Below are 16,902 nucleotides of genomic sequence, written 5' to 3'. Positions count from 1 at the left end.
TAATCAGTGCTTCAAACCTGTGAGAGGAAAGGAGCCATAAAATCAATTCTAAGTAATCTTGGAAATGAGATAATAGTCCATTAATCTCATCAATATAAGCATGAAATTTTCTGCTGCAGTTCATGGCTACACATTTGTAATAAATTTATCAGTGGGAACAGGAGAGAAGCCATAGGATTACTGCAGGGGTTAGTGCCTCATGCTTCCCCTGCAGCCTTGGTTCAATTTGGTTTTTTAATATATTTTTTTCTCCCAGTGAATATATTTAATTCCTTTGTGTAACAGTGCCAACCAAACCTTGTTGCTGGTTCTGTATTAACTGGGAATTAGTGGTGAATTTCTTGTGTGCGCTCAGGAATCAGTGCTGAGGGGTGGGGTGGCAAGGGCTGGAGAAAGCAGTGACCTGCACGGTGCCACTGCTGCTGGGCAAACTGGAGCTGCTGCCAGTGCCTGTGGTTCCTGTGGCAGACTTGTGCCCTTGCTGCTCTCTAAACCCTGTGTATAGAAACCACAAGATTTTGTGACAACCACAGAAGTTGTTTCTTAAAAAAACAAAACCCGAAAAAAACCCCAAAAAACCAAACAAAAATGAGAAAAACCCCCAAACAAACAAACAAATAAAACCACACAAAGCAAGTCTTTGTTTGAGCAGTTCTATTTGTTGGGTTGAAGCTCAAGGGGATGGTTCCTGATCTCACCTCTTGCTCTCTGAACAACCCAGTCTGCCTGGGCTGGCTGCCTACACAAACCCAAGCATCTACAGGGAACGTGAATTTTGATCTCTCCCATTTCTAGGAACTGTCAAAGGCAGTGCAACTTTCAGAAAAAAAACCATAATTTTATTTTTTTTCCTTCCCTTAGAGGCTTTCCACCCTTTGGAGAATTTGTCTGTGTATAACAAAGGGCAATTGCCTCTACAGAAATGGAATTTGGGTGGCCTTGACCACTGGGCTTTGCCTTTCCTGGAGGTGGGCAGGCCCTGGCACAGGGTGCCCAGAGCAGCTGGGGCTGCCCCTGCATCCCTGGCAGTGCCCAGGACCAGGCTGGGCAGGGCTGGGAGCAGCCTGGGACAGTGGGAGGTGTCCCTGCCATGGCAGGGGTGGAATGAGATGAGCTTTAAGGTCCTCTCCTACCCAAACCATTCCATGGTTCCCTCCTGGCTCATTTTCCTATGAGTTTTCCTATTCAATTCTTCATTTGAGTTCTATTTTAGAAACTTCCTTGTGGGATCATGGCATGAAGCTGGAGCAATGTAAAGCCAGGCTGGAACCATGCTGCAAAGACTCTCTCCATGCTGCACAATTTAGCGCTCCTGAACCCCTGAAACAGAGGGTGCAATTTCTGTGTCAGTGTTGCAGGACAGGTTTTCCTGATTTCTGCTTTTCCTGAGCTGAGCAACAGCAGATCCCCAGAGCTGAGCACCAGAGGGGGATCTGCCCCTGTGGGCTGTGGTGCTTTCAGGGTTCCCCAGACGAAGGGAGGAATTGATGAATTGATGTTCCATGTTCTTAGAAGGCTAATTTATTATTTTATAATACTAAATTATATTAAAGAATGCTATACTATACTAAAGAATACAGAAAGGATACTTAATGCTATAAAGATAATAATGAAAACTCCTGACTCTTTCCAGAGTCCTGACACAGCTTGGCCCTGATTGGCCAAAGAGTCAAAACTATATTATATTACATTATATTATATTATACATTATATTATATATTATATTATACATTATATTATATATTATATTATACATATTATATTATATATTATATATTATATATTATATATTATATATTATATATTATATATTATATATTATATTATATTTTATATTTTATATTTTATATTATATATTATATATTATATTATAGCTATACTAAAGAATAGAGAAAGGATACAGACAGAAGGCTACAAAATGATCATGAAAAACTCATGACTGACTCCTCAGAGTCTGACACAGCTGATGGTGATTGGTCATTAAGATAAAACAATTCACATGGAACCAATCAAACAAGCATCTGTTGGTGAACAATCTCCAGCCACATTCCAAAGCAGCAAAACACAGGAGAAGCTAATCAGATAATTATTATTTACATTTTTCTCTCAGGCTCCTCAGCTTCCCAGGAGAAGAAATCCTGGGCAAAGGGATTTTTCAGCAAATGTGACAGCGGGCTCTGCTTTCATTTTTGGTAAACATCTCCTCAAACAGCTTCCCTCACATGTCTCCATTACCTTTGGATCAGGAGCATTGCAGCACGGGCAAATCTCCCCTGATGCTGCATAATTTCAGGTTTAATGAAGAGCTGCAGCCTTTCCCTGGGCTGGGAATGAGGGGGCAGCAGCGAGTGCTGCTCCTGGCACACCCGGCCGAGGTGACTCTTTTGTCATTGATTCCTGGGGAGGATTGCTCCAGCTGGATGCCTTCTGCCTGGTCACCATCAATTAGTCTTGTGTCACTGCCTCTAACAACCACGACACACTGATAGTCTTTAAATGATGGTTTATATGACCTGAGACAAGAGCTAGCCTTATTTTTCTGCTCTATTACTTTCAAAGAATAGTCTTGCTGTTATTAACAGGCTGTGGTAAAATAATTGTAAATTCCTTTGAAATTTATAGCAGTTTTGAACATGAATGCAAACCTTAGCAGAATTGCAAACTATTAGTGAGCAGATGTAAGTATATGTATTTTAATAATATTTTATTAAATACATATGTATGTATTTAATAAAATATGTATTTTATATATATTTTAATAATTTTAATAAGACATATTATGTGATATAAGTATATGTATTTTAATAATGAGATAATGGGATCATTTTTAAAATTATTTTAGAAAGTTTACAGCTTGAAGGTTTTGCAGAACTGTTCTGGGCTGATTTTTCTGCAGCTGTATCAATATAGGATTATTTATATAATAGATATATGAATATTTATATAATAAATATAGGAATATTTATATATTTATATAATAATATAAGTATTTTATAAATATAATATATAATATTTATACAATAAATATAGGAATATTTATTTAAATAGGAGTTCTCTGACAGTGTGATGAAGTTATAAACTGGCTGTGAGGGCACAGCCATGGCTGCAAGAAATTGGGTCTGCCCTGGCAGGTACAACAAGGCAGAATCTTCTCAGATTGGAATCAGATTTCATGAAGCAAAGAGGATGGTGAATAAAAATATATTAGGAATGAGTTTCAGTTATAATTGGGTACTTTTAGCCTGATTTACAGGTAATGATCAACATTTGAAACTGTTTAATAGTGGTTTTATATATTTGAATGATTCCTAAGTTTGCAGTTGTCAGTTTACAAATGAGTAGTTAAATGCTTTCTAAAAAAACTGTCAAAAATGAAATGCAGAAATTCAATTTTGCATATACCTCCACTTTTGATTTAGGACAGCAAATTCCTCTTGTTCATTGCTGAATCTCTGAAGGGGTTTTATTGTTTCTTCATTTGACCCATTGAATGTGGTTTTCAATCTGCTGCTGTCAAAGGCTATGAAATAACCCCAGAACTGGCTCCATTCAGAGCTGAGCCTGCTGGCCAAGCTGTCAATTTAATTTGTGAAATTTCCCAGCTGGTAATTTCAGCACCAGCTTGAATTTACCTTGGTGGGACCCTGGTGGGTGTTATGGAAAAGTTCTGTGGGTTCCTTGAGCTCCTCCTCTTCCCCAAAGGTCTGTGAGGGCCTTATTAGGCCAAATAATTCACTTTCAATTGTTCATGGGACTTGTGAGCTTTGTTTGGAAAAGTTTATGAAAACAATATTATGGAAATTGTGAGGTTCATGAGATTTCAGTATTTTCCATGGTAGAAATGAACAATATCCACTAAGGATAACAAAAATAATGTAAACACATTATTCATATCAAAGTTTCTCAGGTAAAGCCCAGTCTTCTCCAGCTGTGATCCTTTAGTTGCAAACCTTGGAGTAGCTTGGAAAAAGGGAGCCCAAAGGGGACCTGTGGGAGGATTTCTGGAGTATGATGTCTGACACGTGGCCTTTCACATCCCCTTTTCATCACCTCATTATCTTCTGACACTTTGCAGGAGGTGAAGAATGCTCCAGGAAAATACATAAATCATGAGGCCTCTTCAGAACTTCCTGAACTTCCAGGGGTGATGAAAAGGGTGGAGCCTTCACTCTTGGCACACAGTTCAGAAGAGGAAGCTTGGTGAAAAGAAGGATGCAAAATAGAGTAAAATACAAGGGAATCAAGCTACTGCTATGAAATTGGGAGATGAGGAAAGGTGAAGATAAAATAAAGAGAGTTTGACTGCAAGAATTTTATACTTAAGGCATTAAAAGTCAAGAAAAGGGTAAGGAGGGGAGGGATTTTTTCAGTGTTGTGGAAGAATTATGCCTCACTGGAGAATCTGCATAGATTCCTAAATCTAATGGGCAGAGGCTCGTTGTTGTGAAATTCATTTTACTTTGTTGGTGTGTGGGCAAATGTCTCTTTCAAACACAGATTTGCTGTCTGGAGTACAGAACCAGGACACAATATTCTCCAAAACACTTTGGGAGCCATGGTCAGCTCAGAAAGAGGGAAAAGGGACAGGGAGAGCTGTGGGACACAGATAAATGCAGGGAATGCAAAGTTCATTCACTGAGTGACAGCAAATGGGAAACTCTGGTGGTAAACCTGGAGGATGCTGCACAAATGCAATTTTCAATGGAGCAGGACTTCACCTGAGCTGGTTTGCACAGTTGACATCAAAAATGGGAATGATATCATTTAATGTTATCAGCCCAAAAGCTTTCCTAGCAGGATTCACTGCTGTGCTGGATTTGCTTTCTGTGCTTCTGGGAGCTGGGGTGGCATCTGTCAGGAGAGGTCATTAGGAAAGATTTTGGTGTCTGTTTGCTCTTCCCCATTCACTTTACTCAGCCATTTATGCCAAAGTTAGGCTTAGAAGCAGCTTGTATAAACCAGGGATCCTCTGCCTTGTATTTTGTGTGCTCTGTGCAATCCCTTTGGCAAAGAGCTCCATCAGGCATGGAGCACTGGGGGACCAGGCCTTGGTCCTGACCATCCCAGCTCTGCCTGAGCATTCCCTCGTGAAATTTTGTGCTATGATCTCCTGCATGGTGAGGAGGCAGTTCACAGGTCCAGGATATCTTCTAGGTTTTTGTGCGAGCATGGGAGTCTAAACATAGCTCCTCATGTGGCAGTGTTAAAGAGAGTGTGAATGAGAAATTCAGGGGGGAATCTCACCAAAAATTTGTATTTTCTACATCCCAAAGTCAATTTCTCAAATTTGTATTTTCTACATCCCAAATCAATTTCAATTTCTGTGTGTTTTTCATGGTTCCCTGCCTAATGAAATCGATGGTTCTGTTGCTGGGTTTAAAATGAAGCTGACACCAACTCCCCAAATGCTGCTGAAACCAATGGCCCTTGCACAAGGTCTTTGTTCTGTTGGCACCAGGTCCAGAGTGTTACATCTGTTTTATTAACTGAGCTAAATATTTATACCACCATGTCCCCAGATTCCCCAAATCCCAGGAAATGCAGGTTTCCCATTCCCATTCCATTCAGAACAAAGAAGGGAGCAGAAATCATGTTACTGACACCTATTTCTCAGCAGCTGCGAGTGAAATGCTCTCTACCCATCAAGTTTTGGTTTTATTTGAATAGTGCTGAAGGATTTTAAATGTGTTTGGTGTAAGAATACACCACAAACCCTGGTTTTATATGCTTCTGGTGACTTTTACCTAGGAATCCCTACATAGCCCACCCCTTTCCAGGCCAAGGAAACATAAAAGTTTTGAAATGCTCCTCTCTCAAGAAAATCTTTTTAAAGATAAGTTGTTGGGGTTTTTTTTGCCAGACATACTCATCCAAACCATTATCTAACTCTGCAATTAGTCCCTCTGCAATCAAATAAAGGGCATGGATTAATGGGAGAAGCACTGGAAATATTTTAAAGGGATTAACGTTAATGGAGAAACAGATTATATTTGTATCAAATGAGGTTAATAACCAAAATTAGTAGTGGCCCCTCACAGTTAGTCACAACCTTCCAGAGTCTGCTAGAGATTAATCAAGTGAGTTTTTGTATAAAGCCTGAATTCTGAAGTGGTTTAGGCTCCTACTTCTCGCTCTGAAAAGGATCAAGCCCTTTGGCTCTTGCTGCTATGCCAGCTTGAAAAACTCATTTCCTCAAGGAATGACTTGTAACCTGAGGGGTTTTCTGCAGCAGCAGGTGCCCAGTTGAACTCCCACTGAAATTCCTGTTATCACAGGCCCAGCCAGCCTCTACATCTGCCTTGTTCACAGTGTAAAATTACTACAGCATCATTAACACTTTATCTCATAATTAAGTTCATGTAGTAGACTTGAAAAGAGAGTATTTTTTTTATTGACTCTATTCTATAAAACCCCATAATTGCTTAATCCCTTAAAATATTTAAAGCAATTAACATGTGGCCCTTATTTGCAGAAAGGCAATTGGCAAAGGTGGTTTGGAAAGTCATCTCAAGCATCAGCTTGATCTGTGTATTGAGGTGATATTTTCTGTAGCCATTGGCTGGCTGGAAATACCTGTTAGAAGCCCTTTTGCATGTCTCAAAGCACTGAGGGGGTGATGTTGCTGCAGGATGGCTGTTGTCAATTTTGGCTCGTCATTTCAACACAATTCTTCCCAAAAAAGCAGTGCCTAAGTAAGGCAGCTACAGCTGGAATAGCCAGGGCTGTATCACTTTTCCTGCTGTTGTGTGTGGGTGTGCTGCCTCTTTTTGTAGGCACAAGTGTCTTAAGGAGTGCTCTTTGTTGTTTGGTTGGTTTTTTTTTCATTAAAACCTTTGGCACAGGGATAATTCTCAGGTTACTTCCACACTTGTCTGCATCTGGACAGCCTGGGGGTTACCAGTGGCTACCTGGAGGCTGAATTTTCACAGCAGCAGAAGAGAAAGTTGTGTTGTAATTTATAATTTGTAAACCCATGAATTAGTGCAGTGAATGGGGATAAATGGAGGGCACAGGACATGGTTTTCCGTGCAGCTGCAAGCTGGTCCATGAGTACAAATCCTACCTCTGCTTGATTAAGGTCTTAGTGTGAGGGTAGAACCAGCAAATAATAAATGCCTACTTTCTGTCACTTTCTTAGAAAAGTTCTGCTAACACATTATGCAAGGGCAAAATATTTAAATTGCCATAAAACCTTGTAAAAATCTGCTTTATTGAAAACTCTAGTTTTGTAGCTGTAGTTGCAGAAATAAACCCAGTGACTATCCATGTAGATGAAATAAACCCAGTGACCATCCATGTAGATTAAATAATCACAGTGACCATCCATGTAGATTAAATAAACCCAGTGACTATCCATGTAGATTAAATAATCACAGTGACCATCCATGTAGATTATTTTTTAGTACAGACTCTGGTGAAACATTTGTGGCCTTCAGCCTCCCTTTGTCTCAGCCACCCCTGCAGAGGAGTTGGTGTTCCCCACACCATGGGCTGAAAGCCATCAGCCACAAAGTGCTGCAGATCAAGGGGCTGTCCCATGTTTTTCCAGTGTTCCAATATTGTATTTCCTGGGAATGTCCCAACAAAGGCAGGAATGATGAGTCTGATTCCATGTTCTCAGAAGGCTGATTTATTATTTTATGATACTATATTATATTAAAGAATACTGTACTAAAGACTACAGAAAGGATACTTACAGAATGCTAAAAAGATAACAATGAAAACTGGTGACTCTCTCCAGAGTCCTGACACAGCTTGGCCCTGATTGGCCAAAGAGTGAAAACAACTCCCAGCAGAATGCAATGGAACAATCACCTGTGGGTAAACAATCTCCCAACACATTCCACATGAGCACAACACAGGAGAAGCAAATGTGATCAGAATTGTTTTCCTTTTCTCTGAGGCTTCTCAGCTTCCCAGGAGAACAATCCTGGGTGAAGGGATTTTTTCAGAGAAGGTGAATGCCACATTCCAAGGCCAGGTTGGACGGGGCTCTGAGCAACCTGGTCTATGGAAGGTGTCCCTGCCCATGGGATGTGATGGTTTTAAGGTCCCTTCCAACCCAAACCACTCCATGATTCTGTTATTCCCTGTTCTCCTGGGAGACATGGCCAGAGTGCTGCCAAGACAAATCTGGGGATGGTCTTCATGTTTTCTCTCTCATTCAAACTAAAAAATTTATGGTTCCAAATGACATTAAAAATCCCATTATAATCTAACCCACATTGCAAAAAACCATGAAAACCCCAAAATTAGTAGTGCCATGTCCCCCCTGCCCCCTCTGTGCTTTCTTTCAGGTAAGTCTGACTGTAACATACTCCCCCTGAACAACAGAACACTGAAGTTATTCAGTTAAGGAAAAGCTATTTTTGGTAACAGTTGTGTAGCCAAAGGTCCCTGTGAGAAGTTTTTCTGCAATAAAGAACAGAAAAACCTCAAAAGTGGTATTTCTAGGGAATGTATTATTAGAAAGAATTGATATTTGAGGAGCTTTAGTTTATTAAAAATGTGCAAGGACTCCTCTGTGCCTAGTTCCATGCACAGCTTAGTGAAAGGTTAGAAAATTAGCTCCTGTGTGCTGCTTATACAGCTGGATGGATGGAGGGGACTTTACATTTCACAACTTCTTGTTTCTGACAAGTTCCAGTGAATTATTTATGTGGCCACTTATCCTGCAGAGATGGAGCTGAGGGAACAAACTGAGTTCACAAATGCTACCAGGAAGCCTTCAGGTGATAAGATGAAAATGGATCTTGGTCGCTGCTGATCTCAAACCTGGACTCCAATTTTTCTGGCCTGCAGATGAAGGGTTGTGTGGCTTACATTTTTCATCTCTAACTCGTGAATTTGTGCAGTTTATGAACAATTCATGAAGTTCTATTTATCTTCAGCAATTGCCTTATGAATCAAGGGTTTAACTGGAATAAGATAATCCAGGAAATAGTAAATTTCAATTCATTTTTATGAATCTAATATATATGCCACATATGAGAGCAGAGATGTGAATACATTAGTGATAAAAATACTAGAAACGAATTACCTATTTCTGTAACTGTAGTTTAACTCCAGGAGTCAGAGATTTTGGCAGATCTGATTTTTGCAGCTCTTGGATTTTCTGGGAGTTTCTACCCTTAAAAGTGGGTGAATACACCTCTGCAGGTTTTTTCCTCTCTCTTATTTCTAATGGGCCACTTGCCAGCTTGATTCTTTATCTCCATTAATATGGATTCACAAATAAAAGGTTTGGAAAACATTTCATTATTTTCAGGGACTTTCTTTTTCTTTGCTAACCAGTAGCTTCCCTGATATTTGTTGTTGATGACCCTCTTTTAAATCCTTTCTGTGCTGCAAACATAGAATCATGTGTGATGTTAGGCAAGTGGTTCTCAATTATGTTGGTCCACACTCCAGGGTTTGGGATCTTCAGTTCTGGACTAATTCCAAATGCTGTTAGGCTAAGGGGGAGATAAAAATTCCAAAATCCAGTAGCTAATGAACTACAGAGACTTGCTAGAAACTTGGTCCAGGGGATTGAGAATCAAATAGTCTTCACTAATGGTTTTTCCCAAATTTTGTCTTCCAGTATTTCAATTAACAGTGCAAAAAGGAATTTTAAATTTTGTATAATGTAAATGCAGATGTCAGTCAATGAATTCCTCAAATTTAGGGTGAAAAGTCCGAGGTTATGATGCAAATGTTGGCTCATTCTGAGGGTGTCACAAGTGCCAGTGGGATCAGACATCTCTAGAAAGAGTAAATTGCAAAGTCTGCAGGTATGGAAAAAGTCCATCCAAACCTGTACAAACGATTCTCCATGAGATATTTTATTAATTGTGGCACGGTCAAAAAAAGGTTCCACTTGGAGAAACCATAAAAATTGGCAATCGTTCAGTTGCTCTGAATCCTGCTGTGGCAATGTAAGAATTAAAGACATTTCTCAGCACCAAATAGACCCTGAATGTCTTCTGGAATTGCTAAACTGGACTCTCCAGCTCCTACAGGAACCATCACTGAGCAGATGACTCCTCCCTCTGCTCCCTCAAGGTTCCCATATTTATGACAAGAGCTGCAAAGCCCCTTGTGCAGCACCTGCAATATTTATATATATTAAATAATATTTATTTCCTTTAAAAGACAGAGCTGCTCCCAAAAGCTGCATGCTCCCTGCTGGCCACCATGGAATTGCTCAGGCTCTGAGCTCACAGCTGAGGGTCTGGTAGCTCTTTTTCAAGGAAACCCAGGATTGTTGTCCTGCACAGGAAAGGGAACTGGTGGAGAGCTGGAGAGCAAGGGGAAAGGGCTGGTGGCATCCTCAGGAGGCAGCTGGAGATCTCACTGGGTTAAAATCTTCCAGAGTCCTGCCCTGGTTATTTCAGTAGCAGCCGTCCCAGGCACAAAGGAGAAAAGTCTGGTGTCATTGCTTCCAGCAATTCCTTTCAACACTTCCAGAGCTCTGCCTACATGGAAATGGAAGTGAAAACAGCAAGGTATTAATATCACTGCTGTTAATGAAGAGATGGGCCTAATTTTGAGACAAGAAGGATTTATTGCTCACACAGGCATCAGTCTCAGAGGCTGTGAGATCTGTGACACAAGCAGCCAGCCACAGCTCAGAGTGCTCACAAGTTCTGTCTTACAAGGCAATATTGAACTTTCTAACCCAAAGGACAGTTGCCACAAAGTTTATTTTGCTTTTCTAACCTATCACCTTTGCTTAATTTTGCTGCACTGTGGAGACTTTCATCCAATAGGCTTCTGTCTCACATGCACACAAATGCTTCTGTTTTAACTTCTAAATTCTTAGCTTATTCTGCACAACCACATCCCTACATTATAAACCCCTCACCAATTTATCAATGCAGTTTCTCACTTACCTGAGGCATGTTCTTACTGAAAACTTTCTTATAGAAACACAAAATTATGATTTTCCTACTTAACATGTGTGCATTTCATTTTTACATCAATCCAAGCTTCTCCCAAGGCTGCAGATCAAACCCTTCAGTGTTGGTGGAAGTTTCTGTTTTTCCAGTTCCCAGATCAAGGGAAGCACAGAAGCTGATCATGCCGAATGTGTGGAGCACTCCCTCCACGTGGGACAGCCAAAAGGAGCTCCCAGAGCTGCAGCAAGGCTTTCCCAGCAGAAAGGTCACCTGGAGCAGCCTGACCTTTGGGGCACAGAGAAAGCAATGAGCCATCAGCCCTATCTGAACAGCCTTCAGTCCCAAGGCACTCCCAAAATAACCCGGAGATAAAGGAGATGGATAAAAATCAGGAGGTGCCAGGGAGCAGGGCATGCAGTTGCTTCTTCAAGATGTTTCTTTGAGAGAAATTGTACATATGCTCTAAGTCAAAGTCAGGGGAGAGGAAAATTACAGCTCCCTGGAGAAAGGAAAGAGATTAACGTTTTATCACAGGCAAATAAGTGGGAAACTCTTGAATTTATAGATATGTAGATACAAGCACATGAAGATATTGCTATTAGGGCATTAAAAATAGAAGTTTTATCTTTCTACTCCAAGATTCTACTAAATTGCTATGAATTTCTAATTAAGTAATGTCAAATCTCTGTGACAATGGAGTTCATTTCATTAAGTATGGTTGAAATCTGAAACCTAAGTGTAATAATAACTTAAAAGTATGGGCCAAATATCCCAAAATTATTCTCCTGAGTAGAACTATATGGGCAAAAAAGGCAGCAACTCTTTGTTCTGTCATGGAGACAAAAGCATTAAATTATTCAGAGTGTTTGATACACAAAGCCCAAGCAAATGACAAGTTCAGTCTAACCATTAATCTAACCCCACACATACACACACAATGTCCTTAGCCACTCCATAAAAACTGTGCTCAGGACACGATAAATTGCCAAGAATTAAAAAGAATTTAAGAAACTGAAGTTCAACTAAACCTCCATACCATCAGCACAGCACATGTACAGACTGGTACATATTTTTCTTTTTTTTTTCCTATGTTCCTTGTGTGCTGAAGGTGATTTGTTCATTATTTCCTTATGTTTGTGTGTCCTTTTTCCATGAAATTCAAGAATCCAGAGAACATCTTTCCCCAGATCATTTAAGGCTGCACTTCCTGCCAGTGTCCAAGGGGTTGGCTGTCAAGGCATTATTAATACCAAGGTTTGTAGCAATGCAGATTTTTTCTGCAGATTTTTCTGAAGACAATTCATGGGGCGTTTGTGGCCCTGAAATTTGTGACACATCCACCACCACCACAGATAGTTTCCCTGAAGCTCACAAATTTTACTGCCAATGGTTTCTGTGTTCCCTTCCCACAGGTAATGGCCTGAGCAGCTTCCCCCAGCAGGAATAAATCACAGTGCATGTGGATGTGCTGGAAATATTCTTTGCTGCAAATACAATATGAATTTTTAAAGCATTAAATATATATGTACTATTTATATCTTCCTTACAGGAGATATCTATTTATATCTTCCCCCAGAAGCTTTATATTTGAAGACTTTAAATAAATTTTTTACCCCTTTTCTCTTGATTTTTTTTTTCTTTTGATACAGCAACTACAGCACTGTCTTAGGCTGCTGTTCAGAACAATTATTTTCTCCAGTAAATCCTCTTTCACCTCCAATTCTTCTCTCACATACTACAGATCTGTGCTCTTGAGAGCTCTTGGTTAGAACAACCTCACACCAGTTCCCAAATTTGGAAATAAATACAGAAAATATTTCACTATAAAGGGAAAAAGGTTTCCAAATTTAAGAAAACATGAAATAGGCTTTTATTCAGAAGAGAAATTTTAAAAAAGATTTTAAGAATTAATCCCTGACCAGGAATGTCTTCAAAATATTATGTTTCACGGGAGCTATTTGCTACTTGTCCTTTATTTTTTTCTCTTGCCACAGATAATTTACATTAAATTGGAAAATGTCTCCTTCTGAAGCAACTTTTGAAGTGCACGACTTGATAATTATACTTAAGTTTGTGTATTTTCTTTGTGTTTCCTACAGAAATGCTGTACACAATTATAACTTTGGGGTGGAATCCCCAAGATTATTTTTATCCAATGTTTTTAATGGTCTGTTCATTCCAAAGATGAATAAATAGCAAGATGCCTTTCTGAAGGTGGCTCCTGTGGGACAGATGCACAGGCACATTTGGATTCACAGTCTTTAGGAAAGGGAATTTTGTAATGCTGGAGCTCTGGAACAGAAAACAGGAAAATATTTGGGAGCTGGTCCCTGCTCTGCCTCGTGAGGCTGGTGCTGGCTTCTCCCTCTGCTCCTTTCTTCTCATCCAAAGTTATTTCTTCCAGCAGAACTTTAACCCCAGCTGGGAGCCTCTGTATCACCCACACAGCAAAGTTTGGAGAATGAAGGAGCTCTTTTAAGAAAGATCTGACTTGCAGTTCAGGGTTCTTTCATGTGAGGGGAACAAAGGGAAGACAGATGTGAAAAACAAGCCCAGGGAACCTTTTTGACAGGGCTGGTACAAAAGGAGAGGATGGAGGTGTTGAGACTCCAAAAGACAAACTCTCATGCAGTCACTTAGCACGCACCTGATTCTCTAATCAAGCACAGATCAAAGCAACCAACACCTGCACCTGATTTAGTTTTAATCCTGTGAGTAGTTCTCAACACTCCAGTGAGTATTCGCTACTCAACAGGAATGCTCCAGAGCCTAAAGAAAACTTTTTATTATGTCTAGTTCATGAGATTTTTGTTCTTTCCTGAAGGATTTTGGTTTAGCTCATTTGTGTGAGCTCTGGCTGCTTATTATTTTAAAATATTTTATTAAATTATTTTACATTAAAATAGTTTTAATAGTTTAAAATAATTTAAAATAATAAGAAGTTCAAAATAATAATAAGTTTAAAATTATTTCAAATAATTTTAATAGTTTTAAATTGTTCATTCTAGAGACTGCCAGCTTTGTCCAGACAGGAGAGTGGATGAAGAAATACTACAGGTCAGGTTTGGAAAGAAATTGAGATACCTAAAAATCTTTGCATTAGTGCTGCCCTGAAAGTCACACATTTGGAGAAAAGAGAGGAATTCTGGGCTGGTTCACGTGGGAAGAAGGCCCTGGATGACCATTCCTTTCTTGCTGTGTTTGATAACCCTGGGCCTTCATGGTCACTGAGTGTAGGGGCAGGAGAGTCTGACTGCCCTGAGTCACTCAGTGCTCACCTCTGTGTGAGCCAGCGTTCAGCCTGAATCACCCAATGGCAACAATTTCAGCAGGAGGAAAGTTTGCCTCATGCTACATCAGCATATAGCATCAAAGGGTGGATGTTTTTTTCATGGGTATTTATTTTTCAGGTTTTTTTTTATTAGTTCAGTCTTTAAAAACTGCTGATAAAGCAGGAGGTGTTGGGCCTTATGGCAAACCTATCGATGCAGTCAGTCATATGTCATCAAAATGTTGAAAATTATTTTATTAGAGGGCCTAAATATACAAATTAAGGAAGAGCTGAGGAAATGCCTCATTTCTACTCACTAACCTTCTACCAGTATTGCTTTCTCATAGAGGGATTAGTGAATATGCCTTTAAATGTCTTGAACTGCAAAGTAATCAGTTACCAACAGTAAAATAATCTTTTAGTGATTTAGAGAACTTCAGTGTAATGTTTTGACCTCCAATTTGCATTTCTTGGACATAGGACTCCCATTGCCTTCTCTGTGTTGATTTTGGAGTGAATTGGAAGGCTGAAAAAAATGAAGAAAGCCCATAGGATTTAAAATCCATCCAAAGATCTTTATATGAACTTCATAGGGATCAGACTTCAGAGTGGGACATAGATTTTGAGAGAATCTGTTGGGATAACTTGATAATTTGAGTTTTGATCCTGAAAATGAATCTTTGAGTAACTTTGTATCTCTCGGTAATCTGACAGATTTTAATGAGGCAGAGTCAAATTTTACAGCCATTAAACACTGCTTCATGTTTGATGAGGAATGATAAATTCTGAAGTCACTGTCTGAAATGATCCAGCTTCATAAACTGGTGTGCCTGGTAGAGGAACCTTCCCGAGCAGTTCTGCCGAGTTCCGTGTTTAGGGGATCCAGGATCACACCTTGGGCCTTAAAATAGCAGCAGAAATAGGCCAAGCCCCAAATCTGTCAGGAGAGGCAGAGGGATACAGATATGTGCTTTTGATATGTGCTTCTGTACATGATCCATGTGGGAACTGCAGTTCAGCTTATGAAGACTTGGCTGTGTTTATTTTCTGCACGGATGAAAAAGTTTATAGGGAGATTATTCATATAAAGTTTTTCTTTAAGGGACCACACGCCTATGATTTAAAGCTTGCCTCCTCGTTATCACCTGATTAACTGCTTTGCATTTCCATCTCGATGCTGGAAACAAGTCCCTACTCCTACCCCACAGGAGGCAGCACATCTGTCTGATCCTCACACTCCCCGTCTGTAATTGATACCAGTTACATGTTGGACTAAGTCCCAGGGGCATCAATTTATTGTAGCTGAAGGTCGAGCAGCACAAAAACGTTTGATCACTACAGACCCAATGCTTGGGGTATCGAGAAGGACAAGGCAGTGCTCTGACAGCTCTTGATGTTTATTTTCCTCCCCAAACTTTCTCGTCAATAGCTGCTATCAGCCTCATTGAACAGTAATCCATGCCTTTAGGAACGCCGCGATGCTCTCCTCTTTAGGTGAGCATTACAATTCTTGCAAGATTTGGCTTCCTTTGGGCACGAGGGAGGAAGCAAGGCAGAGATGGCTGGGGATCGCCAAGGGCATCGTTTTCATCAGCAATTTCTTCGGTGCCGCTTTGGTGTGTGCGCGTTCGCTGCCCGCTCGGGACGAGCCCTGGGGATGCAAAGTTGCGGCCGCGCCGCCGGTGCTGCCCCGGCAAGGTTCGGGATCCCGGCCGTGGGCATCTCCCGTGCCCGGAGCCGTGCCCGGAGCCGTGCCCGGAGCCGTGCCCGGAGCCATGCCCGGTGCGGGTTCCCGGGCGCCGCCGCGCGGCCGCCGGTGCCGGGCGGGGCCGCCTCCGGAGCCGGGAGCCCCCCGCTCCCCCCGGCCGCACCGCATCGCGCATCCCGCCCCCGCCGCCTCCCCCGGAGCGGCGCTGGGGCTCCCCCGCCGCTCTCCCCCTCCCCGCCCCAGCCCGCCCCGCCGGGCTTGAAGGTCACCTCCGCCCGCCGCCGCCGCCGAGCCACTTTCCGCGCCGGCTGGCGAGCGGCAGCGCCTCCGCCCCGGGAAGCTCCGTGTCCGGCCGGTGCGGGGCTCCCGCCGGCCGCGCCCGGGCGGAGCGGAGCCGCCTCTCGCCCCCTGCTCTCCCCCCACCGCCGCGGCGGGGCCGCCCCCGGGGTCTCGCCGCCGCCCGCCGAGGTCGCGGGCGGGCCGGGCGGGGGCCCCGCTGCCGGAGCGCGGCGAGCCCGGGGGGAGCCGGGCGGCGGCGGGGGGCGCGGCATGCGGCGGTGAGCGAGAGAGCGAGGGCGGCGGCGCTGCCCGCGGGAAGGGGCTGCGGCGGCGGCGGGAGCCGCGTCCCGCTGCCACCTGCCTGCCGGGGCCGCCCGCCCTGCGCGGGGAAGAGCCGCGACCCTGCGCCTCCGCTCGCCTCTTTATGGTGAGTTTGGGCCGCGGGGGGCAGCGGGGCCGCGGGGCGCGGAGCATCCCGGCAGGTGCGCGGAGCATCCCCCAAAGTGCGCGGAGCATCGGGGCCGCGGTGCTGCCCGGCAGGTGCGCGGAGCATCCCCGCAGGTGCGCGGAGCATCGGGGCCGCGGAGCATCCCGGCAGGTGCGCGGTGCTGCCCGGCAGGTGCGCGGAGCATCCCGGCAGGTGCGCGGTGCTGCCCGGCAGGTGCGCGGAGCTGCGGCCGCCCCGCTCCGGCCCGCGGCCGGAAAGTTCCCGGGGCAGCCCGGGCGGAGGGAGGGAGAGGAGGGGAGGGATGCGCACCCGCGGC

General features: G+C 42.9%; 1 protein-coding gene across 13 annotated transcripts in view; it reads left to right on the top strand.

Annotated features, from left to right (window-relative positions):
• RBFOX1 (RNA binding fox-1 homolog 1) overlaps positions 1–16,902 on the top strand; it is a 1,183,000-nt gene that overhangs the window by 351,644 nt on the left and 814,454 nt on the right. Inside the window, exon 1 of one of the 13 annotated variants that reach the window (XM_036392506.2) lies at positions 16,458–16,565. The exons of 11 other annotated variants lie outside the window; for them this stretch is intronic. In XM_036392506.2, the coding sequence (XP_036248399.1) occupies positions 16,563–16,565 (3 nt within the window). In that variant the 5' untranslated portion in view covers positions 16,458–16,562. Of the gene's footprint in view, positions 1–16,457; positions 16,566–16,902 lie in introns of those variants that run through there. One more of the 13 variants, XM_036392511.2, reaches the window with a different exon arrangement.

This window comes from Molothrus ater, chromosome 16 (genome assembly GCF_012460135.2).
Source record: "Molothrus ater isolate BHLD 08-10-18 breed brown headed cowbird chromosome 16, BPBGC_Mater_1.1, whole genome shotgun sequence".
In the NCBI taxonomy this organism is placed as follows: domain Eukaryota; kingdom Metazoa; phylum Chordata; class Aves; order Passeriformes; family Icteridae; genus Molothrus; species Molothrus ater.
Note: the sequence above shows the minus strand (reverse complement) of the source record. Positions and strands in the feature narration are given on the sequence as shown.